At 38.2% G+C, this 26,013-nt stretch overlaps 1 protein-coding gene across 22 annotated transcripts in view; it reads right to left on the bottom strand.

Annotated features, from left to right (window-relative positions):
* Positions 1–26,013, bottom strand: part of RBMS3 (RNA binding motif single stranded interacting protein 3) — a 797,532-nt gene that overhangs the window by 190,631 nt on the left and 580,888 nt on the right. For 2 of the 22 annotated variants that reach the window (XM_086365595.1, XM_086365596.1), the window contains exon 7: positions 25,485–25,635. The exons of the other annotated variants lie outside the window; for them this stretch is intronic. In XM_086365595.1, coding sequence (XP_086221721.1) covers positions 25,586–25,635 — 50 coding nt within the window. In that variant the 3' untranslated portion in view covers positions 25,485–25,585. Of the gene's footprint in view, positions 1–25,484; positions 25,636–26,013 lie in introns of those variants that run through there. 22 annotated transcript variants of the gene reach the window in all.

Here is a 26,013-nt window from a genome sequence, read left to right as displayed (position 1 = left end):
ACTGTGTTCAGTTCCACTAATGGGCTCCTCTCTTTAGAGGAAAATAGTTTAAATTATTCAGTGGTGATATTCATCACATTGACTTACCCTGCATAACCCCTAGAGAAAGTGTGGACTAAGGGACAACTAAAATCTTATTATCTCACCAAGAGATATGACCAAGTCACACATTAGTTCATGGTGATATTTCTGGGCTCTGTTTCCTAACAATCCTTAGACCCAGTGCTCTAATAGCTTCGTGTGAGATTGCATCGCCTGGCTCAGTCATAATTGCATTATAATTTATAACTCCCCCACTGGTTTCCACTTTGTCAGAAATCAAGGATTGTACAGGTCCCCATGGGAACCAATTATAAGCAAAGTAATGCAAAGAGTCTTCTCAGCCCATCAGTAAAAATGGTCAGTTATTTTACACTTAGAACAATATTTACATAACCAGGGAATTTGTACCACATCTATTTGTGTTGTTCCTGATATAGATGGAATAACTATGAAGAATAAAGAATGTAAGAAGACATATTTTTAACGTGAACCAAAGGAAGAATGCATCCGAGTGTTTTGGTCAATAGTTTTCCCACCCCTCAGAGGAATCAATTATACTTTCTGTGAGCAGACTAATTGAGACCAGTCATTAACATTTGGTTCTTTATACTCCAAGACACATAGGATAAACAAAAGCAGGAACAATTCCTTTTCCATTAATGGAGAAATAAAACAAAATCTTAGTTAATGTCAATGGTTTTGATAAATTATATGTACATTACAGCAAAAGGATTTTGGTTATAGATTGTGGACAATGAAATACACCTCAGTGGCTACTGGAATAAACATACATAAGCTAAATATATACCTATGAACATCATTATAGTATTTTAGATTAAATCTATATTGATAACACAAAAATCACTGGAGCCTTGCATTGCTTATCTTCATGATTCTGTATCTTTAAATTTTAAATTAAGTTTAATGTTATTTTCCAATAAAGATATGAGGCTAAGTTCTGCAGGTGTGAAATTCAAGGACAACTTGTTCTTCTGAAAGTGGGCAGCATTCTTTGATTTGCATGTGTTTACATTCATGTGACAAAGACAGGAAAGGTCTCTGAGCTGATGGAAGGCGCAATTCATTCATTGTACAAACAGCAGAATACATCCTACAGCAAAGTGAACTAAAATGTGAACGTGACATATCACTAGTCTAAGTTTTAAGCCCTGCTATGATGTTTGGTTCTGGAGCCAACATTTAACAGCATGAAATACAGAAAGAAATAAAAGCTTTAAGGGGAGTATTAGATACCCTTTGCTGCTACAACAAGTTTCCCCAGACTCAGTGGCTTCAACAATACAAATTTATTCTCCCATGGTTCTGAAGGTCAAAACTCTAAAATCAAAGGGTCAGTAGAACTGAATTCCTTCTGGAGGCTTCTGGGTAACATCTGTTTTCTTGTCTTTTCAGCTTCTAGAAGCTGTCTGCATTCCTTGACCTGTAGTCCCTCCCCCACATTTTCTAATCCTCAGGTCCTCATGCCTGCCTCTCATAAAGACCCTTGTGATTACATTGGACCCATTAAAAAAGTCCATGGTAATCTCTTTATCCCAAGATACAGACTTAATCACATCTATAAAGTCCTTTTTACCAGGTTAGGTAATATGTTTATAACTTCTGGGGACTATGACATGGATGCCTGTAAAGTGCTATTATTCCGCTTACTACAGAGGGAAGAAGGAAAAGAGGTAGCGAACTTGCTAGTATTGGTATAACACAACAACAGTAATAATATTAGCAGTACTTATTATTCATTCATTCAGCAAATATCTATTTGAGCCATTAAATCACATCAAATAGGGGACGACAGAGGATGAGATGGCTGGATGGCATCACCGACTCGATGGACGTGAGTTTGAGTGAACTCCGGGAGTTGGTGATGGACAGGCAGGCCTGGTGTGCTGCGATTCATGGGGTCTCAAAGAGTCAGACACGACTGAGCGACTGAACTGTACTGAACTGAATATCTGGTGCATAGAGGACTTCTCTGGCAGTTCAGTGGTTAGGACTCTGTGTTTCCAATGCATGGGATACAATGTCCATCCCTGGTCAGGGAACTAGGACCCTGCATGCTATGCAGCAGGGCCAAAAAATTAAAAACAGAAGATCCAGTACGTGCTGGACAAACTAAAACAGTGAGCGTACATCAGCTACACTCATCACCTACTCAAATGCTCATGGCCTTTCTATATCTCAATGTCCAGACTGAGTGTTAACAAATAAGCTGTACTGTGAACAAAGCTTTAAAGATAAGTCTTAAAGAAGTTTTGCTTATACAATTTTTTCAACGTGTGATAAAAATTATATTTTTAATTATATTTGATCCCAGGATGCTTTCAATAATGACATAACATGGGTAGTTCTCAAAAAAGGCAAACTCCCTTTTGAAACTCCCTCCCATCTCTCTATGGCTGATTCATGTTGAGGTTTGACAGAAAACAGCAAAATTCTATAAGGCAATTAGCCTTCAATAAGAAATAAATTAATTAAAAAAAGGAAAACTCAAAATAATATGTTTAAACAATTTTTAACTAAGGAACACTCTTTTACTGTGACAAGGTGTGTAATATTGCAAAAATGAATTGAGGGTAAAGTACAACGGAAGGTCTAAAAACAGCCATTTGAGAGGAGAATATTCTCCTTATGGAGATCTACTTTTTTTTTTTTTTTGCATTCAGTGGCAAATAAAAAAAAAGAAAGACACTAAGTGGTTGGATGAAAAAAGACAACTAATTACTAAGGTCTTCTCTTTTAGGCCTTGGGGAAAATTAGAGTTGGATTTCAGATCGTGTCTCTTCTACCTAACAAAAAAACGTAAACACTTATGGAAGTAGAACAGATTTTGCCTCAGGACATTTTCAGGAATTATTAAAATTTTGGAATTTATCCATTTTGATATAGAATTCCAATTATAGAAACTATCATTTCCTGATGAACTTTTCAAAACCACAGCATAGTCTTTAAAAATTTCTATATCTAAATGCATTATATTGGGGATTTCCAGTAAATAGAAATGGAGAAAGAGTGTGTGATTAGCACTGCTGTAGATGCTCCCAAAATATTAAAAACAAAGGAGGCAGGGCATAGCCTATAAAATTTAGACAGTACTGAAATTCCAAGCCATCAGATTGAGGAAAACCTATCAAAAATTGTAAAAGTATTGATTAGGAAAAATATTTTTGAGACATACACCTACAACTTGTATTCTTCTTTAGTATTTCAAAGAGCTAAGCAAACAGTGATATTGTTTTGACTGAATTAAATATTTACAAAAACTTTTTCTTAAAGGGTCAGTGCATTGTACTTTAAAATATGTATAACTGAAAAAAATGAAGTATAGTTAGTTTACAATGTGTTAGTTTCAGGTGTATAGCAAAGCGATTAAAAAATATATATATGTTTATATGTGCTTTTTCAGATTCTTCTCCTTGTAGATTATTAGAAGCTATTGAGTATAGTTCCTGTGCCACACAGCAGGAAGTCATTGTTACCTATTTTATATTAATCCCATACTCCTAATTGATTTCTCTCCCCTTCTTTTCCATTTGGTAATCATAAGTTTGTTTTCTCTATCTGCAAGTCTCTTTTTGTTTTATAAATCAGTTTGCTTTGTTTTGTAAATGAGTTCATTTGAATAAAAAGTTACTTGTGTAACTTTCTTAGATCCCACACATCAGTTCAGTTCAGTCGCTCAGTTGTCTCCGTTGCGACCCCGTGGACTACAGTACGCCAGGGCTCCCTGTCAATCACCAACTCCCAGAGCTGGCTCAAACTCATGCGCATCGAGTCGGTGACGCCATCCAGCCATCTCACCCTCTGTCATGCCCTTCTCCTCCCGCCTTCGATCTTTCCCAGCATCAGGATCTTTATACATGATATCATATACTTGTCTTTCTCTCTGGCTGTGTGCACGCCTATGCTCACGCAGTACTATTCTCAATAGCAAGGACACACAAGCCACCTAACCCACTGACAGGTGAACGGATAAGGAAGATGGGGCGCAATATACAGTGGACTATTACTCAGCCATGAAAAGGATGAACCTGGAGTAGGAAAGGATAACCCACTCTAGTATTCTTGCCTGGAAAATTCCATGGACAGCGGAGCCTCATGGCCTACAGTCCATGGGGTTGCAAAGAATTGGACACGACTGCATACACACACAGAAAAAACAATGAAATCAATGAAAAAAAATGCCATTTGCAACAAAATGGATGAGCCTTATCATACTGTGTGAAGTATGCATGACTTTTAACACAGTAACTCACTGTTATAGAGTCATTCTTTACATACACCCAAGCATTTATATGACAAATATATCTTTACAAAGATATTCATTGCTGCATCGTTTGTTTGTAAGGAAAAAGAAACCTCAAAGCAATGAAAAGATTCATCTGAAGAGCAGTTTTATAAATAGGGTACATTCATTAACATGGACTATCATACAGCTACCAAAATAAAAGATACCTATCTTAGGCCAGCAAATTTTAAAAGTGTGGTTTTGCATTTCAGAGAGCTTTCAAGGAGTTTACAAGGTCAAAACTACTTCATAATACTAAGATGCTATTGTTATTTTTTCATTCTTTTTTTTGAAAGCCTCATTTCCAATAGACTAAGTGTAGTTTTTTCCACAGCCAACATGATGTGTGATGTAGCAATAGTAGAAGCATATATGAAAATTCAGCTGTGTTCCATTTGATAAAGCATTAAAGAGAGCTTCAAAGATATAAAACAATTCTGTCCTTCTTGCTAGTGTTTTGCTTGTTTGGAAAATGTGATTATTGCCATAAATATCATTTAGGTTAATATTTCCATGGTTTTATTATTATTTATACAAATTGGGCTTAGTCGCTCAGTCATATCCAACTCTTTGTGACACCATGGACTGTAGCCCACCAGGCTCCTCTGTCCATGGGATTTCCCAGGCAAGACCACTGGAGTGGGTTGCCATTTCCTTCTCCAGGGGATCTCCCTGACCCAGGGATGGAACCTAAGTCTCACATTTCCTGCACTGGTAGGTGGATTCTTTACCATTAACTCCCCCTGGGGAGTCCTTTAAACAAATTCAATAATTTCAAATACGGTAAACTGTAACAGGTATAACCAACATTTTTTTTTGAGTTCTTGGTAGTTTTGAAGAGTGTAAAGGAGCCCTGAAATCAAAAAGCTTGAAAATGATTAACCTCAACCGACATGTTGTTTCCCAGCAGAGCTTTCCAATGTTTTCTTCCGTTTGCACCTTCATATTAAAGTACAGACAAACAGAAGAAGAGGAAGGGGAAGGATATAAATAAGACACACACACACACACACACACACACACACTCACACCCCCAAGAACTGAAGTCATGGGACTTCCCTGGAGGTCCAGTGGTTAAGAATCTGCCTTCAAATACAGGGAATGGAGGTTCCGTCTCTGGTCATGAGCTTCAGCTAATGAACTGCTAGCCTCAACTAAGAGCCAACAAATAAATATGTAAAAAAAGAACTGAAATCATGAAGAAGGAAAAGGGATCCTTATATAACTACAAAGTAAATTAGATAGTAATAGGTAAATGATGCAAATGTCATAGAGAAAATTAGTATTATACTAATATTATATGGTTAGAGTCTTCAAAAGATATTCTTTTTATAATAGCTTTCTTTATGTTTATTATTTATGGATATAACCATTACTTTTATATTTTAATGATTTTTTTCCAAAAGTAATTATTTTATAATATTTGCAAAATACAATGCACAGGGAAGGAACCTGAAACTCACTGCTGAGTCCAATGACTGTCATAATTTTGATGTATTCCTTCTGGGTGTTTTTATACTATAAATTATTTATGAAACAAAAATGCATTCTTTTTTATTACTTTAAGGTAACACTTTATCAAAATTTTCAGTGTCATTCCAATCATATCTTAAAAAGTTTCCTCATTAATAATTTTGAAAATTGTGCCCATATGAAATTTTATGAGTTTGACATTATTTCCAGTAAAATGACCCAGCAGGGGGTCCTATGAATGAAGGGGATCTTATTGTTTTTGAAATAAGCTGGGACACTTCAAGCAAAATATTGGCAGCAGACATTGACGGCAGTGGCTCTAAGACAACAGACGCTTTCCAGTCTCAGAGCCACTGAAGGGAGGCCTCAGAAACAGAATAAATTATGAGGCCAAATGTCATTGCTGACAGGAAATTCTTTGGGGAGTGACAGAAATCTCTCAGAAACTTAGAAGTGCTCCTTGTACCGTATAGGAAGAAATCTATTTCACCACCAGGGGCCACTTAAAATAATTATTGGCTTGAAATCAAATTAATACGTACAGATGAAGGATGTGGGCTACCTGGAAGAAGGCGCTAACAAATCTACTCATTGTGGTTGACATTGCAGTGCTTCAAGAGGGGCAGTCGTTCACTTGAGGAAAGCCTTAGGCATTCATCAGGAGCACTCACAAAGGACAATTCCAATAGAAGCTGACTGCCCCCCACCAACAGTCTTATAAGCATGCTCATGAATGTAAACTTGTTTTTCAGTTGCTCAGTGGTGTCCAACTCTTTGCGACCCCATGGACTGCAGCACACTAGGCCTCCCTGTCCATCACCAACTCCGGGAGTTTACTCAAACTCATGTCCATTGAGTCGGTGATGCCATCCAACCATCTCATCCTCGGTCATCCCCTTCTCCTCCTGCCTTCAATCCTTCTCAGCATCAGGGTCTTTTCCAATGAGTTGGCTCTTCGCATCAGGTGGCCAAAGTACTGGAGCTTCAGCTTCAGCATCAGTCCTTCCAATGAATATTCAGGATTGATTTCTTTTAGGATTGACTGGTTTGATCTCCCTGTAGTCCAAGGGACTCTCAAGAGTCTTCTCCAGCACCACAGTTCATAAACTGCTGCTACTGCTGCTAAGTCGCTTCAGTCGTGTCCGACTCTGTGTGACCCCAGAGACAGCAGCCCACCAGGCTCTCCCATCCCTGGGATTCTCCAGGCAAGAACACTGGAGTGGGTTGCCATTTCCTTCTCCAATGCATGAAAGTGAAAAGTGAAAGTGAAGTTGCTCAGTCGTATCTGACTCCTAACAACCCCATGGACTGCAGCCTTCCCGGCTTCTCCATCCATGGGATTTTCCAGGCAAGAGTACTGGAGCGGGGTGCCATTGCCTTCAACTAGTCAATGTCAAATACTCCACTCCTCTTTATTACCATATCTTTGGGGAACTACCTCATGAAATCCAATCTTACAGAATTTATAAATCTATTTTTAAGATTTTTATATGTAATGAAAACATTCTGTTTGACAACAGAAATATAAAATTGAGTAAACCCTGAGAGTTTTCATTACAAATAACTTTCTTTTTTGCTATTTCTTTTTATTATATTTATATGAGATGATGCATGCTTACTAAACCTACTGCAATAATAATTTCACAATATATGTGTCAAACCATTGTGTTGTATATCTTAAATTTATATAGTGATGTTTGTCAATTGTATCTCAATAAAATTGGGGAAAAAAGCACCAAGTAACCCAAATATTTCAGATGAGAACATATTAAAGTGGTGAAATATATCTGAAGCAATCTGATGTGTTATCTTATATTAGTCAGTTAATATTTTCTAGTGAAAATTTCCCTGATAATAATATTGATAACTATATTATCACATTTCTAAGTGTTAAAAAAAGAAATATAAACTTGACACTAATGGATACCTTCATATGTATTCAATCTTTCTGATTAATTACTACATAAAACTAAGACTAATAAATTGCCAATGTAAACTAAAAGAATACTTGACTACACCAGATTCACCATATATATAGCACTAGAAAACCCTTCAACATTAAGGTGCATCAAATAACTTAATAAAAATATGAGCGTACTGCACAAAATAAATTAAAACACATTTTAAAAAACTAAGCGGGAAATTCACAATGTACTATGTTTTTTATTATTGTCAGTTAGACTTCTATGGTATTCCACTTTGGTACTTGTGTTTGAAATACCCTATTCAGGTGGGACCAGTTCAATAAAACATTGAAAAACAAATTATTGCTTAAGAGTCAAGTGGTCTCACCATAATCAAAGTGTTGTTCATAAATAATGGATAAATTCATAGCAGAAAGCATTAGTTCTATTTCTACAATGTGGCCCATTGCAATATTCAAGTATCCAGAAGGAAGGAGGAGACTAAGGGCTACAAACACCTACTTTGTGACATAAAGTTAGGAAGGGACAATTTGGCATCCGTCACACGTCACAGAGAAGCCTGTGCAGCACTGCTCGCACCAGAGTGTGATAGTATGGGCTGTGTCCATACCTGGAAGGCCTCTGGAAGGATGAGGGAATGACAGGGGACACCATTCAGTGGAAGATACCAGATAAACCCAGCAGGCACACATGGCCACAGACATACAAAACCAAGGACACAAAAGTGTTGATTTGAGCCTTGGTGTTTCAGTCACTGTCATTGTGGCTTTAGATTCCACATTTCCTTGAAATTCAATGTCCATTGCTTTGTTGACCAAAGTTCCAGGAACAATTCTCATGACCAAGGAATGAAATAACTATTCTATCTTGATTTTATAAAATACGGAAGCAGAAATGTTCATTTCAATGATTTTACTTATTTTCTGGGAACAGAAACACTATTCATTTGTGGTATTAGTTAAACTCATGAGCAGCTCATGCCAGGCCAGGGCAGGTGGTAGAGCACTGCCTCTAACTTGGATTCAGATCTATATGTAAGGACAGAGGCCTAAAAACCTTGGAAAGTTTGACAAGTTTAAGTGAATAAAATAGTAATTAGAGTTTAATGTTCTAAAGGTACACCAGCACCACTTGTTAAAGAGATTGTCTTTAATCCATTGTATATTCTTGCCTCCTTTGTCAAAGATAAGGTGTCCATATGTGCGTGGATTTATCTCTGGGCTTTCTATTTTATTCCATTGATCTATATTTCTGTCTTTGTGCCAGTACCATACTGTCTTGATAACTGTGGCTTTGTAGTAGAGCCTGAAGTCAGGTAGGTTGATTCCTCCAGTTCCATTTTTCTTTCTCAAGATCGCTTTGGCTATTCGAGGTTTTTTGTATTTCCATACAAATTGTGAAATTATTTGTTCTAGCTCTGTGAAGAATACTGTTGGTAGCTTGATAGGGATTGCATTGAATCTATAAATTGCTTTGGGTAGTATACTCATTTTCACTATATTGATTCTTCCAATCCATGAACATGGTATATTTCTCCATCTATTAGTGTCCTCTTTGATTTCTTTCACCAGTGTTTTATAGTTTTCTATATATAGGTCTTTAGTTTCTTTAGGTAGATATATTCCTAAGTATTTTATTCTTTTCGTTGCAATGGTGAATGGAATTGTTTCCTTAATTTCTCTTTCTGTTTTCTCATTATTAGTGTATAGGAATGCAAGGGATTTCTGTGTGTTGATTTTATATCCTGCAACTTTACTATAATCATTGATTAGTTCTAGTAATTTTCTGGTGGAGTCTTTAGGGTTTTCTATGTAGAGGATCATGTCATCTGCAAATAGTGAGAGTTTTACTTCTTCTTTTCCAATTTGGATTCCTTTTATTTCTTTTTCTGCTCTGATTGCTGTGGCCAAAACTTCCAAAACTATGTTGAATAGTAATGGTGAAAGTGGGCACCCTTGTCTTGTTCCTGACTTTAGAGGAAATGCTTTCAATTTTTCACCATTGAGGATAATGTTTGCTGTGGGTTTGTCATATATAGCTTTTATTATGTTGAGGTATGTTCCTTCTATTCCTGCTTTCTGGAGAGTTTTTATCATAAATGGGTGTTGAATTTTGTCAAAGGCTTTCTCTGCATCTATTGAGATAATCATATGGTTTTTGTTTTTTAATTTGTTAATGTGGTGTATTACATTGATTGATTTGCGGATATTGAAGAATCCTTGCATCCCTGGGATAAAGCCCACTTGGTCATGGTGTATGATCTTTTTAATGTGTTGTTGGATTCTGATTGCTAGAATTTTGTTTAGGATTTTTGCTTCTATGTTCATCAGTGATATTGGCCTGTAGTTTTCTTTTTTTGTGGGATCTTTGTCAGGTTTTGGTATTAGGGTGATGGTGGCCTCATAGAATGAGTTTGGAAGTTTACCTTCCTCTGCAATTTTCTGGAAGAGTTTGAGCAGGATAGGTGTTAGCTCTTCTCTAAATTTTTGGTAGAATTCAGCTGTGAAGCCGTCTGGACCTGGGCTTTTGTTTGCTGGAAGATTTTTGATTACAGTTTCAATTTCCGTGCTTGTGATGGGTCTGTTAAGGTTTTCTATTTCTTCCTGGTCGAGTTTTGGAAAGTTGTACTTTTCTAAGAAGTTGTCCATTTCTTCCTCGTTGTCCATTTTATTGGCATATAATTGTTGATAATAGTCTCTTATGATCCTTTGTATTTCTGTGTTGTCTGTTGTGATCTCTCCATTTTCGTTTCTAATTTTATTGATTTGATTTTTCTCTAATTTTATTGATTTGATAAGTGGTGCTGGGAAATCTGGTCAACCACTTGTAAAAGAATGAAACTAGAACACTTTCTAACACCATATACAAAAATAAACTCAAAATGGATTAAAGATCTCAGTGTAAGACCAGAAACTATAAAACTCCTAGAGGAGAACATAGGCAAAACACTCTCTGACATACATCACAGCAGGATCCTCTATGACCCACCTCCCAGAATATTGGAAATAAAAGCAAAAATAAACAAATGGGACCTAATTAAACTTAACAGCTTCTGCACATCAAAGGAAACTATTAGCAAGGTGAAAAGACAGCCTTCAGAATGGGAGAAAATAATAGCAAATGAAGCAACCGACAAACAACTAATCTCAAAAATATACAAGCAACTCCTACAGCTCAACTCTAGAAAAATAAATGACCCAATCAAAAAATGGGCCAAAGATCTAAATAGACATTTCTCCAAAGAAGACATACAGATGGCTAACAAACACATGAAAAGATGCTCAACATCACTCATTATCAGAGAAATGCAAATCAAAACCACTATGAGATACCATTTCACACCAGTCAGAATGGCTGCGATCCAAAAGTCTACAAATAATAAATGCTGGAGAGGGTGTGGAGAAAAGGGAACCCTCTTACACTGTTGGTGGGAATGCAAACTAGTACAGCCACTATGGAGAACAGTGTGGAGATTCCTTAAAAAACTGGAAATAGAACTGCCTTATGATCCAGCAATCCCACTGCTGGGCATACACACTGAGGAAGCCAGAAGGGAAAGAGACACGTGTACCCCAATGTTCATCGCAGCACTGTTTATAATAGCCAGGACATGGAAGCAACCTAGATGTCCATCAGCAGATGAATGGATAAGAAAGCTGTGGTACATATACACAATGGAGTATTACTCAGCCATTAAAAAGAATACATTTGAATCAGTTCTAATGAGGTGGATGAAACTGGAGCCTATTATACAGAGTGAAGTAAGCCAGAAGGACAAACACCAATACAGTATACTAACACATATATATGGAATTTAGAAAGATGGTAACGATAACCCTCTATACGAGACAGCAAAAGAGACACTGATGTATAGAACAGGCTTATGGACTCTGTGGGAGAGGGAGAGGGTGGCAAGATTTGGGAGAATGGCATTGAAACATGTGAAATGTCATGTATGAAACGAGATGCCAGTCCAGGTTCAATGCACGATGCTGGATGCTTGGGGCTGGTGCACTGGGACGACCCAGAGGGATGGTATGGGGAGGGAGGAGGGAGGAGGGTTCAGGATGGGGAACACATGTATAATTTTTTTAAATTAAAATTGAAAAAAAAAAAAGAAATACAATTGAGAGCAGCAGTATTGCAAGTAAGAATATTAAATATATCTTGTCAAATAAAAAATTAAAAAAAAATAAAGGTACACCAATTATACACTTATAATTCAATTATAATTAAAGTTTGGACACCTGATACCAAGGGCTAATTCATTGGAAAAGACCCCGATGCTGGGAAAGTTTGAGGGCAGGATGAGAAGAGGGTGACAGAGGATGAGACGGTTGGATGGCATCACTTACTCAATGGACATGAGTTGGAGCAAACTCTGGGACATAGTGAAGGACAGGGAAGCCTAGCGTGCTGCAGTCCATGGGGTTGCAAAGAGTCAGAATGACTTAGCAACTGAACAAAACAAAAAGTGTAAAGAAGAAAACCAAGAAAGTTAAACTGGAACATTCAGGAAATAAAAGGTATACAATTTATAAGTGTTTAAGAAACATCAATAAACAATACCAAAAAATCAAATATACATATTACTCTGTGCTCCCTAGGATACAGCTTCTATTCAAGACTCATAATCACTATAATTAAGGAAAGGAACTACCATTACCACATTGGGATGAAAAATTACTAAAGCATCTGTATTAATGATGACTGGCTCAATCTTCCAATGTGATGAAAACCATCATCTGAGGGAAAAACTATTCAAGGACTAGACTTCAAGGCAAAAGCCAGATCTGAAAAGTCATTTCTCCTGCTCTGCACCCCTCAAGGGCAAGGTCACCATTATCTCGAGATGTTAGGAGGACAAAGACACAGCATCTTGATGAGATCTGAAAGTATAAGCTACATATTCATTATACATGAGTTAATCATCAGAGTTTAGATTTTACCACCTGGTTATCTGCTTGGTCTAAAAGAAACAACTTGCATTAGGCAAAAATATATCACAAGTGATATTTCTCTCTCTCCCTCAATTTATTGATTGCATTTCTTGAAGGCTGCTATATGCTAAGTGCAATGTTTAAAGCATTACAGGGTCTCATATGATTATGACCATCAATAAAGGAAGAGAAAGCAGTTGGTGAGTGATGAGGATGAAAGATATTTCAGGAAAATCACTCAAATATTCTCACTGGTGTTTACACCATTTCACAGGTAGGAAAAGGGAGAACGAGAGATTAAGTAGTTGGAAGCAACCCACCAAACTTACAGATAAATACAGAGGCCAGGATTCCAAGCTTATTTCAGAGCTAGTAAAGCTCATTCTACTCCACAAAAGAAAGATTAAATAGTCTATAAGTTTACAAGAAAAAAAGACATATTCTTTTAAAGTACTTAACATGGCATTGAATAGAGAGACAACATAATTGTTTCAAATAATCTATCTTCCTTGGTAAATATTTCAAAGACATCAAGGTATTAATTTCTATGGCATTGTTCCTGGTAGAGAAAGTGATTAAAAAAAAAAACAAACCCCACAAAGGAATAGTATAGAAAACAAAGAGTAGATCATACAACAATTAAATAAGCCATTTAAAGCCTGAAAAGTTTATGATTACATACCAAGCTTTGATTAATAACTTAAGAGTGGATTTTCTCCCCATCAAGAAATTTTGCTCTTAAACTAAAGAGTATTAAAAAAGTAATTGCTCCTAAAATCCAGAGGTTTAAGTTCAGTACCAAAGCACTCATTCCATTGAAAATATATTTGTTGAGTATCCATTAGGAACAAAGAAACAAAAGTCTGCTAGGCGTTGGGAATACAAAGGTGATCAAGGCAGGCATGATTCCTTGCCTACCAGGATTACATTCTAGTAGGTAGGAAAGACATAGAATATGTCTTACTGAAATTACCATTTTGTTGAAATTCTGATATGTTAAAAATGCTAAGGAAATGGTCTAGTATGATCATGACAAGTCTCAGAAAATCTTCCATAAGGATGGAGTTTTGAGCTGGGTTCTGAAACTTGAGCAGAAATTTAAAGGATAAAAGAAAGGAGAGAGAATTCTAAGCAAATGACTCAGCACATTGAAAGCTACGATGAAGGAAAAAACATAGAACATTCGAAGGAAAGGAAAATGATCCACTGACTGAATCATGAGAAGTGAGGGAGTGAGTTAAGACAGCAAAGAAGGAACAGCCATATTTTATAGGGACCCCTGGACTCTGCTAAATAAATTTAGTCCTACAAGTCAATATTTGGAAAGGAAAATCTTTAAGACATTTTAAGAACTGAAGTTGGAATATTTGTTTTTGTTTTTAAAGATTAGACTGGTTCCAGTGGGGAAAAGAAAGTAAGGACAGCTTGAGAGAATGTTGGGGAGGGAAGAGGATAGTTATTTCTGTTTTCATTCAAGCTTTGAGGTAATTCTGGAATAGTTAAGAGGAGATACTGAATAAGTAGTTGGTCATACACATTTGGAGCCCAAGGCTGGACTGGAGGTAAAAAAAAAAAAAAAAAAAAAGGAGAGTCATACAGACAAACACTGAAGTCTGACCATGGATTTCGGTGTTTAGAGACAGAATATATTGTAGGAAAAAAAAAAAAAAGAGTTTTGAGGGCTAACCTGGAGGGATGCCATGATTTATAGGAAGAAGTAGAGAAGCTGGAAAAAGAGTGTGGGGTTACAAAAGCCTAGAAGAGAAGGAGGAGATGGACAGTGTGATTGGATGCTAGTAAGTGAAATGAAACAAAAACTGAGCAATGAATTCAGTGCATGAGTCCATCAAAGGTACTGACGAGAAGCATCACAGCAAATTGGTATGGGGGAAGGCAGGTGGCTGAGATGCATTCAGAAGTTTCTTAAAAACTTTCAGGACAGTGTGCTATAAAAGAAGTGTGGTAGAGAAAGGAAAGAGAGATGGAGGGAAGCGTTTGTTTTGTTCCACCACACTTTTTGTTTTTTGGCGGACTGGGTATCTGCTGTGGCACGTGGGCTTCTCTAACTGGGGAGCATGGCTTCTGTCTGGAGCATGTAGCTCAGCAGTTACAGTGCACAAGCTCAGTAACTGGCACTCGGGCTTAGCTGCCCTGAGGCATGTGGGATCTAAGTTCCTGGACCAGGGATCGAAGACGTGTTCCCTGAACTAGAAGGCAGATTCTTAACCAATGGGCCACCAGGGAAGTCCTCTGCCTCAGTTCTGATCAGGCAAAATAGTTCCTATATAGATACAGATGATATTGAGAAAGACCCAATAGAGAGAGGAGAGTCACGTAACAGGTGATCAAAGGGTTATTGATTAATGAGAATTAGAGAACAGGGAAGGATGGATTCCAAAGCAGGAGGAACTCAGCCTCAGAGGAGAAGAGAGACACCTCCGTTCTTGCAATAGGAGGGAAGGAGACAATGATAGATCTGTGTGTTTGATGGTGATAGACGATAGATTTGTATGTTTGATGGTGGCAGGTGAAGGGAGTTCCCATCACATAACTGCTACCTTCCAAATTAAGTGAAAAGGGATGTCATTTGCTGAGTTTCTGGAGAGGTATGGCAGCAGTGATTTCAGAAGGGTGAAGGTGGTTTGCAGTAGCCATTGTGAATTGGAAACTGAGTTGATAGAGATGTAGCTAAGGTTGTTGATCATAGTGTAGCAATATATATTTCTCTTCTGGTTTATTTTATCTATGGTTTACCTGGAGATAGAAAAAAAGTAGATAGTTCAGTGTATCTGTGGTTGGGATTGAGTTTGATCAGAACCACAAGGATGACAAGCCCAAGCTATTGGACAGGTTAAAGAAAGAGGGGCCGATGGACTAGCCAAGATGTTGGCGGAAGATCATTAATTGAACAACCATGCTGGAAAATAGAAGGTTACAAACTGAGAGTAGGAAGTTGACATCATGATTTTAGAGAAAGCATTTTCCTGAGGTTGCTGATTTCGAGTTTGACTCTGACAGTGAGTGGCTGAGAAGATTGAAGAGGAAGTTATCACAGAGGATTAGGTTAAAAATGTTGAGAGGCCAGGATGGTTCACTATGATAAATGACTATCGACAACACCTGGGGAATTGTGCTGGCAGGAACTGTGTTAGAAATGAAAACTTATCTGGATGCCAAAACTGCAGCGGCAGAGCAAATTACCTGAAGGCCAGTGGGTGATGGGTGGAGAGGGTGGTCTTCTGTGAGCCTCAGACAAAGCAGAGTGCTTACACATAGGAACAGGACCCTTCATCAAGAAGCCACAAGAGGGCATGACAGCCACTGCACCACTGAGAATCAGCAAAGCTCAGCGAAGCTCAAATGAAGCAGTGTCTTTGGGGAAGAGCCTGGATTTGATGCCGGCAGGATGGGAGTGGAAACTCTCTGAGTAAATGCTGAGGTATACTGTCCTTGATGATGGTGAGACAGTGGATCCAGGGAGAGATCAATAAAGGAAGAACACAGTTTTGCAGATAATAGAGGGTGAACAACAGTAGAGAATGAATGTCATACTCCAAGTACTGATGACTTGAAGATGAGACCTCAGCTGCTGCTGCTGCTGCAGCTAAGTCGCTTCAGTCTGACTCTGTGTGTCTGACTCTGTGCACAGCATAGACGCAGCCCAGCAGGCTCACCCGTCCCTGGAATTCTCCAGGTAGAACACTGGAGTGGGTTGCCATTTCCTTCTCCAATGCATGAAAGTGAAAAGTGAAAGTGAAGTTGCTCAATTTTGTCTGACTCTTCGTGACCCCATGGACTGCAGCCTACCAGGCTTCTACATCCATGGGATTTTCCAGGCAAGAGTACTGGAGTGGGTTGCTATTGCCTTCTTCTGAGACCTCAGAGAAGGCCTCTAAGATCAAGGCAACATTAAAGTACAGAATCTGACCTACTGGGGTTTAAGCAGCACCAGTAAATTCAGTTCTCAAATTCTAGAACAACAGAATCTGAACTCCTCTACTAGTGGTTTACCATTTCCATTACAGCTGATTCAGAATGCCTGTTATCATCTATGAAAGATTATGTCATATGGTACCAACCATCTGGCCTTAATTTGTTAATTAAGGTGAAAGTTTACTCTCAGTTCAATTCAGTTGCTCAGTTGTGTCTGACTCTTTGCGATCCCATGAATCACAGCACGCCAGGCCTCCCTGTCCTGGAGGACAACTCCTGGAGTTCACTCAAACTCATGTGCATCGAGTCAGTGATGCTATCCAGCCATCTCATCCTCTGTCGTTCCCTTCTCCTCCGGACCCCAATCCCTCCCAGCATCAGAGTCTTTTCCAATGAGTCAACTCTTCGCATGAGGTGGCCAAAGTACTGGAGTTTCAGCTTTTCCTTCCAAAGAACACCCAGGGCTGATCCCCTTTAGAATGGACTGGTTGGATCTCCTTGCAGTCCAAGGGACTCTCAAGAGTCTTCTCCAACACCACAGTTCAAAAGCATCAATTCTTTGGCACTCAGCCTTCTTCACAGTCCAACTTTTACATCCATACATGGCCACTGGAAAAACCATAGCCTTGACTAGACAGACCTTTGTTGACAAAGTAATGTCTCTGCTTTTGAATATGGTATCTGGGTTGGTCATAACTTTCCTTCCAAGGAGTAAGCATCTTTTAATTTCATGGCTGCAGTCACCATCTGCAGTGATTTTGGAGCCCAAAAAAATAAAGTCTGACACTGTTTCCACTGTTTCCCCATCTATTTCCCATGAAGTGATGGGACCAGATACCATGATCTTACTTTTCTGCATGTTGAGTTTTAAGCCAACTTTTTCACTCTCCTCTTTCACTTTCATCAAGAGGCTTTTTAGTTCCTCTTCACTTTCTGCCATAAGGGTGGTGTCATCTGCATATTTGAGGTTATTGGTATTTTTCCCGGCAATCTTGATTCCAGCTTGTGCTTCTTCCAGCCCAGCATTTCTCATGATATACTCTGCATAGAAGTTAAATCAGCAGGGTGACAATATACAGCCTTGACATACTCCTTTTCCTATTTGGAACCAGTCTGTTGTTCCATGTCCAGTTCTAACTGTTGCTTCCTGACATGCATACAGGTTTCTCAAGAGGCAGGTCAGGTGGTCTGGTATTCCCATCTCTTGAAGAATTTCCCACAGTTTATTGTGATCCACACAGTCAAAGGCTTTGGCATAGTCAAGAAAGCAGAAATAGATGCTTTTCTGGAACTCTCTTGCTTTTTCCATGATCCAGTGGATGTTGGCAATTTGATCTCTGGTTCCTCTGTCTTTTCTACAATAAGCTTGAACATCTGGAAGTTCATGGTTCACGTATTGCTGAAGCCTGGCTTGGAGAATTTTGAGCATTACTTTACTAGCGTGTGAGATGAGTGCAATTGTGCGGTAGTTTTAGCATTCTTTGGCATTGCCTTTCTTCGGGATTGGAATGAAAACTGACCTTTTCCAGTCCTGTGGCCACTGCTGAGTTTTCCAAATTTGCTGGCATATTGAGTGCAGCACTTAGGGTTAATCAAAAAAGCATTAATACCCCTTTAAAAATATAAATTAAATAAACAACGTGATACAAAGGAGCATATTTACAAAACACACAGACACAGAAAACAGACACAGGAAACCAACTTATGGTTACAAAAAGGGAGGGGGTAAGGAACAAATTTGGAAATAACAGATACAGGGTACTATGTGTGAAACACATAAACCACAAGGACCTACCGCCTAGCACACGGATATTTTCAACATCTCTTAATAACGTATAAGTGAAAAGAATCTGAAAAACAGTGTATATGTAATGTATATTACATTTAAGTATTACTGAATCACTTTGCTGTACAGCTGAAACATTGTAAATTAACGATACTTCAATAAAAATATAAAATTTAAAAAAAATAAAGAAAAACAAAACTTGATATGAATTTACTACCTAGAAAAACAAAAGGAAAAAAGATCAGTCAAGGAGCCTTTGGTAAATCGAGATCTTATACAGAATTCTGAAAAGAAAAACTCTAACAGATTTACTACACATTTCCACTTTTTCTTATTCAAAGTATTTCAGGGGTTTGGAAATATGTATTTTACCTTCTATGTCAACAAGTTTTGAGTGAATTACAATAATTAATTATAGTAACTCTATGAACCTAAAATATTCATCTACTGAATTTATATCCCTTCTCCACAGTTTTAAATTGCCTGCATTAAACATCTTAGTGTATATATATACCTTGACTTATGGATCATTTAAAAGTCCTTTTGAGATATAAATCCAGAATTTTCAAAGCTTTAAAAGACTTTGCACATCATTTCTTCCTCTACTTTTATTTTGCAGCCAAGAAAACCAAGGTACAGAGAGGTCCCAGCAGGACAGACAGTGTCCAACGTAGCTTTAACAAGAAGAAAAGTGTAGTGGGAGCCCACACCCTTAATGTCTGTTCACCCTCATAAAGTTGGCATGTTCTGAGCAAACAAACATGGCTTGCTCTCTCATGCTTCTTTTTTTTCATTCCTCTTTGGCACCATCCAGCCTTTAAATTAAGCAAAAGCATGTTATAGCCATGTTCTAGTTTCTTCATGCAGGAAGATTGTTTAAAACACACTCCAAGTCAATCCTCTGACAGTCAAAAGCTTTCACAGAAGACCTGTGTTATTTTAAGAATGATATTTTTTCACTGATCCCTGAAGAACTAGATACTTAAACATTTATTGGCACAAGGTCATTGCTTTACTGAAATGGCTTTAACTTAACATAAATCAAGTTAGCACCTCTGTATATCCCTATTTTAAGAAAGGACAGAGAAATCTAAAGTGAAGGTCAGTTTAATTCTTTCTTGTTCAGACTCATTGAGGTAATTCAACCTCCCTGTACCTCTATTTTCTGTTGAGTAAGAACAAAGGGAGTTGCAAACCTTACTGAAAATGAACACACAACTGCAAGGTGGTAGCTAAACAAGTTCTTTTGTATTTGATGTGTTCATCAGAAAGGATAAAAAAAAAAGAAAGAGTCCTAAAGCCACAACTCTAAGCTAAATAATGAAATCCTCATAAGGGAAATTTTCCAGGGGCCCGTGTACCTGTGTGTATATTACACACACAGTCACTCTATGTATTATATTTTGTCAAATTTTTATGAACAAAGTGATCTATTGACCACAATCAAAAGGACTCATGCTTTGAAATTTCTCTCTCTTGTTTTTCAGTGCTGCAGCCTGCCCTGAATCTTCCCTATCATCTGTTGCATTCTGTTGACTTTATCTGTGAGGTTAAGTGTTAAAAGTAAAGCATGTGGGCCTGCCCTGGTGGTCTAGTGACCAAGACACTGTGCTCCCAAGGCAGGGGCTGGGGTTCAATCCCTGGACAGGGAGCTAGATCCCACATGCCCCAACTAAGAGTTTATGTGCTGCAACTAAAGATCCCATACGTTGCCACGAAGAATGAAGGTCCTCTGAGCCCCAAATAAGACCCACCACCGTCACATAAGTAAATAAATAACATGTGGTCAAACATGGGTTGAAGATGGATTAACTGGGTTGTCTCATATCTGCTCCAGAACAAAGTTTTTCTATGCAAAAACTTAACTGCTGCCTTCTTGAATGAAACCTTTGCCTCATGAGCACAACTTTGTTGAGTCAAATTGTTTAAAGATTTAATATAGAAAAAAGACCCTTTGCAAGTTGCCTCCAGCAGAGCTTTCTCAAAATGCCCAAGACAAGTGACAAGCGGAGAAAAAAGATTGTCAACTACTAAAAAGATAAAAATATATACACTCCACGATTAGTTGATACATACACATAAATGTAACCCAAAGAAATAGCGCAGCTTGCTAACAAAATTGACTTCTATTTAACTGAAATAAGGAGATATTCACAAGCAGCTCAAAAATAAAACAACTTTTAAAAATTAATTCCCTTGACTGAAGTTTTGAAGAGGGCCTGAAAGGCAGGAAGCCCTTGATTAACTAATTCTGGGAGTTCCAACCAGACATGCTAGAGATCTGAGCACAGGAAATGGGACCAGAGTGCATGTAAAGAGAACATCCCTTTGAGTAGAGGCAGTCTCCACTTGGTGTTCCTGTCCAGTTTTTCCTCAGCTCGGAGTCCTGTGGATATCAATCTTGGACCTATGTTCCATCTTAATGTCTGATATTGGGGTGGCTCTAGGAATTTGTATAAAATCTGTTGCAAATGACTTTTTAATCCAACTGCTTTGCCAAAATTAATATACCAGGTTTCATAACCATCAACACTAAGGAGATGATAAAAATTAACACAAAAAGTACCATGGTCAATGCTTGCCTGAAACAGTTTGTATAGCTTTTATCTCCCCTGAGTGTGTTTTTAATGACCTTAGCAAAGCAGAATGGAAATATTTGTGTTCTTTGCAATCAGCTCACATTCTTAAGTTGTCTATTCCCAACCTAAATACAGTTGTCTATTCAGTAATAATCCATGCAACAGAGAGCAGGATCAAGATATACTGTGTCTTTGGCATCAGTCTACTGTTAGGGAACATGTTTTGCAGACTGCAATGTTCATTTGGAGTTTGTTTTCTCATTTCATGATAAACTTCTTGACCATCCTGCCAATATAAAGTAAATACATTTCCCATCTCACTGGTGGAATTTCTTCTCCTTTGACCACTGGCTCCAGTCTTCCATCTCACTTCTCCAGACCTGCCGATCCACTAGCCTTCTTTCCATCTGCATCTGCTTTCCAGGACAGTATGGCTAATAGGTTTGGGCTGGCAGCTGAACTGCTGAGAACTGTTCAGACCTGAGCTACTACTGAAAAGCAAGGGGAAAGATGACAAATGACTCACAGCTTCTAGATGCTATGAGGTTACCAGCGGGCAAAGTACTCACCAAAGGATTTAACAGAGACACAATCTAACTTGGGCTTCCCAGTTGCCTGAGTGGTAAGAATCCACCTGCAGTGCAGGAGACGCGGGTTTGATCCCTGGGTTGGGAAGATCCCCTGGAGAAGGAGATGGAAACCCACTCTAGGATTTGTGCCTGGAAAATTCCATGGACAGAGGAGCCTGGTGGACTATATATATAGTCCATGGGGTCGCAATGAGTTGGACACAGCTTAGCGACTAAACAACCACAGCAGATCTAATTATACCATTCCTGTAGGCCTATCGCTGTCATCTTTTCGGTCTGTTTCTTTCAGATTGCCAACTTTTGGCCAATTTGTGGGTTCCCCAGTGAATAGGCGGAGTTGGGATTCATTCACTGTTTTCTTAGGCAATACATTTTGTTCCAGCTATGCCCAAAATGCAATGTGATATTCAAATAATATATCACTGATGGTTCTGATTCTGAGGTTTACTCCAGTAATTAACAGCTTTGGTAACACCCGTATGGCATCGAGAGAAAGCCTCTGAATGTAAGTCAGAACTGAGAGTTCCAGCCCTGACTCAGCCACAGAGGACATATGACATGGAGAATCTGTTGTCCTTCTTGGCTGTCAACCTGCACATTTATACAATGAAGGGGAAAGATGGGATAAAATATAAGAACCTGCAGGTCTAAAAAGAAAAGTCTATGATTCTAGGATATCTATTCAAGTAATGTATTTGCAAGAGAAAGCAAGACAATAGTTACCCCAAGAGAACTACTGACCACAGACTGAGAAAACCATCTGACAGTGATGCAGCCTTGAAAGAAACACAGAAAGGGTAAAAGGGGTGAGTGCCTGGATAAACGGGGAGATTGGGACTGAAATATATACACTCTTGATACTATGTGTAACAAAGTGAAAGTTAGTCGCTCAGTCCTGTCGGACTCTTTGGGACCCCATGGACTAAAGCCTGCCAGGCTCCTCTGTCCATGGAATTCTCCAGGAAGGAATACTGGAGTGGGTAGCCATTCCTTTCTCCAGAGGATCATCCCAACCCAGGGATCAAACCCAGGTCTCCATCATGGCAGGCAGATTCTTTACTGTCTGAGCCACCAGGGAAGCCCAACTAAATAGATAACTAATGAGAACCTACTGTATAGCACAGGGAACTCTTCTCAGCACTCTGTGGTGACCTAAATGGGAAAGGAATCCATAAAAGAGGGGATGTGTGTGTGTGTGTGTGTGTGTGTCTGTGTGTTATTCACATTGTTGTACAGCAGGAACTAACAACCCTATAAAGCAACTATGCTCCAATAAAAAAAAAAAAAGAAAGAAAGAAACACTGGATCCACAGATCCCATTCACTCTCTATTTTTCACTACAAATTGTTCCTACTGAACTTGACTGATGGCACTTGAAATGAGAGAGTGCATCTGTAAGAATCTTCAGAGAGAAACACAGGAGACCTCTGTGACTCACAACCTTAAGGAAGTCTTGATTTCTAGCAATCAAGAAAGGTGAACTAGGTTCTAATTTCTATGACCATATAACAACGGTTAAGATTTTAGATCTTGTAAAGAAAAAAAAAATATCCTCTACTTGTTGGGATATAGTTGTCTATTATATTCTAATTCCAAACTCCATGATTCTTAGACCACACAATCCTCTCCTTGTTTCTCTTTAAAGCTTTGTTACCACCAAACAACTGGGTAAAGATATTTAAGAGAGTTTGATGCTCCAGAAGAACAACATATGGCTTCACCATACCTTGTCATTCACTACTTTTCCACAACAAACTTCTGATCCTTGTGACTATCTCTATTGCACTGCAGACAGAAAAACAAAACAAAACAACAACAACAAAATTCAAAGAAGAGATGTCACTGCACATTCATGTAACTATTCAGTGAGTTGAAAAATGAGCCACATGGAAGTCTTCCAAGGAGAAAATGGCAACTCTTTCATTTATTGTGATGATTTCACACCAGTTTCAGCAGCGGCTAATCTATACCCGGTTGAAGTTGATTCCAGTGTATCTAATGTTACTGAAGGCTGTGTGTATGTGTCCTCAGTTACTTACTCATGTCCAGCTCTTTATGAACCCATGGACTGTAGCCCTGCAGGACCCTCTGCCCATGGAATTTTCCAGGCAAGAATACTGGACTGGGATGCTTATTTCCTACTCCAGGGGATCTTCCTGACTCAGGAATCGAAACTGTGTCTCTTGTGTCTTCTGCATTGGCAAGTGGATTTTTTTTTTTTTTTTAACCACTAGCACCACCTGAGCAGCCCCTGTGTGGGTGAACTTGAAATTATTTGCCAATTATAACCCTATAAAAATTCCAATTTAGTTTCAGCTCAGAAATCTAACAAGACAAAAACATCCTAATTTAAGGAAGAGGATGCTATATTTGTTTGTTCAGATATATCAATGGATTCCTGATGAACCAAAAATTCATATCAAAGAATGTGTGATTAATTTGACACAGAGCTTTTTTAAAATTTTTACTAGGTCTTTTCTGAAATTCAACTATACTAATATATCAAACACAATTGGATTATTCTCCATTTCTTTCCTTTTCTCACTCTCAAATCAATACATTTCCATATCACCTGCTATTCTTATCATATGGATTCTGAGGATAAGATATCAGTTCAATATGTTTAAACATTCTTGTTTTGAATGGTTGTCCATTCTGATACTTTTTTTTTTTTTTTTGGTCAATGATGTAACTGGTAGAAATCTTAAAACAGTGATTTAAATTAGAGATAAATGGAAAGATCAGAGCAAGATAGTTTATTCATTTATAGCATCATTTGCCAATTAAGTAAGCCACTGAAACCTGGGTGTCTCGTTCTAATGAGAAGGAACACAATCAAAGCATAAATAAATGGAAGGAGCTGATGAGGACTCATGTTAGGAGATCCAGCCAGCTTTCCTCAGAACTTGCTTGCCTTTCAAAACTCATGGGAGCTCTCCCATTGTGGGTAACAGTGCTATGCACTTACCTTGTTATTTTTGTTCTGACATATGTGATATCTATCTATCTATCTATGGAGAGAGAGAGTTCATTCAGAACTGCCATAATACATATCTTATGTTCTAAAATTTTATCTAAATATTTACATTTCTCTTTAAGTCATTTTACCTTAGTGATATTTCAGAGTCAGTTGGTCACTTTTTCCCCCTAGCTCTTTAAGTCAGCAATTAAAAATCATAGAGATAAACCTATGGCATCCCAGAGGTATCATGATAAAGTGGCTGGCAATTTTAAGAATTAAACAACAGCAAAGTAGCACTGTCTTCCAAGTATATGGTAGAAAAAATTTTTTAAAACCCAAGGCTACCCTGACTTCAACATGAATTTCCTCTATGCACAGATTTTTCCCTTGGATTAATCTTTGCTTCATTTTGTATTATCTCATTCAAAAATTGCTTTAATCATTGGTTCCTCAGGTATGCTAATCAATTACTTCAAATATAATACTAAAACCTTATATATAAATATATTTTCATTGTTTTATGTATAAGCACACATATGTATGTCGTACCACTTTTAAAATAAAATATATCTTTTGAATTTCCTGGAAGGTGCAAAAGTTTTCTTCTCAAACTTGCTAAATTTTCAAAACATTGTAGTTTCCCAAGGAACAGAAATCTTGTCTCTGAAGGAATTGGTGTGAATCACTTCCTCAAAAGTCAGCAGGCATCTTGAGAAGAGACTGCTTAAGTCCCAGCATAACATTTGCCTAAGTGAATACCCGCAAATAATTCACACATTCTGTTACCATAAGAAGGTAAGAAAGAAAAGAGAGAGTAAAGAGAAAGAAAAGAGATATGAGTTTGCCTTTCACCTCTGTGTTCTGAGTTAGGTTTTTAGTTAACACCTTTTTATCACTGAAGAACAGACAAAAGCAAAGAACTTACTCCTCACGGACACTGCGGCAAGAATATTCACTCACTCATCCTTCCACTGATTCATCCGTTCATCCATCCAGCCAGCCAGCCAGCCTTCCAGCCATCCAGTCACTTATTTATTCATGTGTCCATTCTTTCAAGAGAGGAGGCTGTATGTTTTCTCTCTTACTCTGGCCAATGCACCTCCTTGAAGAAAAAATCACGTTGCTGCAGCATAATTTTAATTGTGAAGATTTCAGTCTCTGCTTAGGGCCAGTGTTTCATGGGCAGATTTTTCTGGTTCCTGTAAACTTTGTTCCATAAGCTTGGGAACACTTCAGCAATAATCTTTCTTACCATGTAAACAATTTTACTCAGAACCACGCAGAGCATCATGCTAAATCTTAATAATGACATATAGAGAGGGAGTGAGTAAGCTGAGGGACAAGAGCTGGAGCGCATGGATCCAGCTCCTCTCCATCAATCTCCAAAGTCCTTAGACATCCCGCTGCCATGGTGCCTTCCATAATGGTTTCTGCTAGAACTCCTTTGGTTTCATTTTTTTCCCCAAAGTACTATCTTCCT

This window comes from Bos grunniens, chromosome 22 (assembly GCF_055505025.1).
Source record: "Bos grunniens cultivar Pamir isolate PY7600 chromosome 22, Bosgru_T2T1.0, whole genome shotgun sequence".
NCBI classification, from domain to species: domain Eukaryota; kingdom Metazoa; phylum Chordata; class Mammalia; order Artiodactyla; family Bovidae; genus Bos; species Bos grunniens.
The sequence above is the reverse complement of the archived record's forward strand: the minus strand, read 5'-3'. Positions and strand labels throughout refer to the sequence as shown.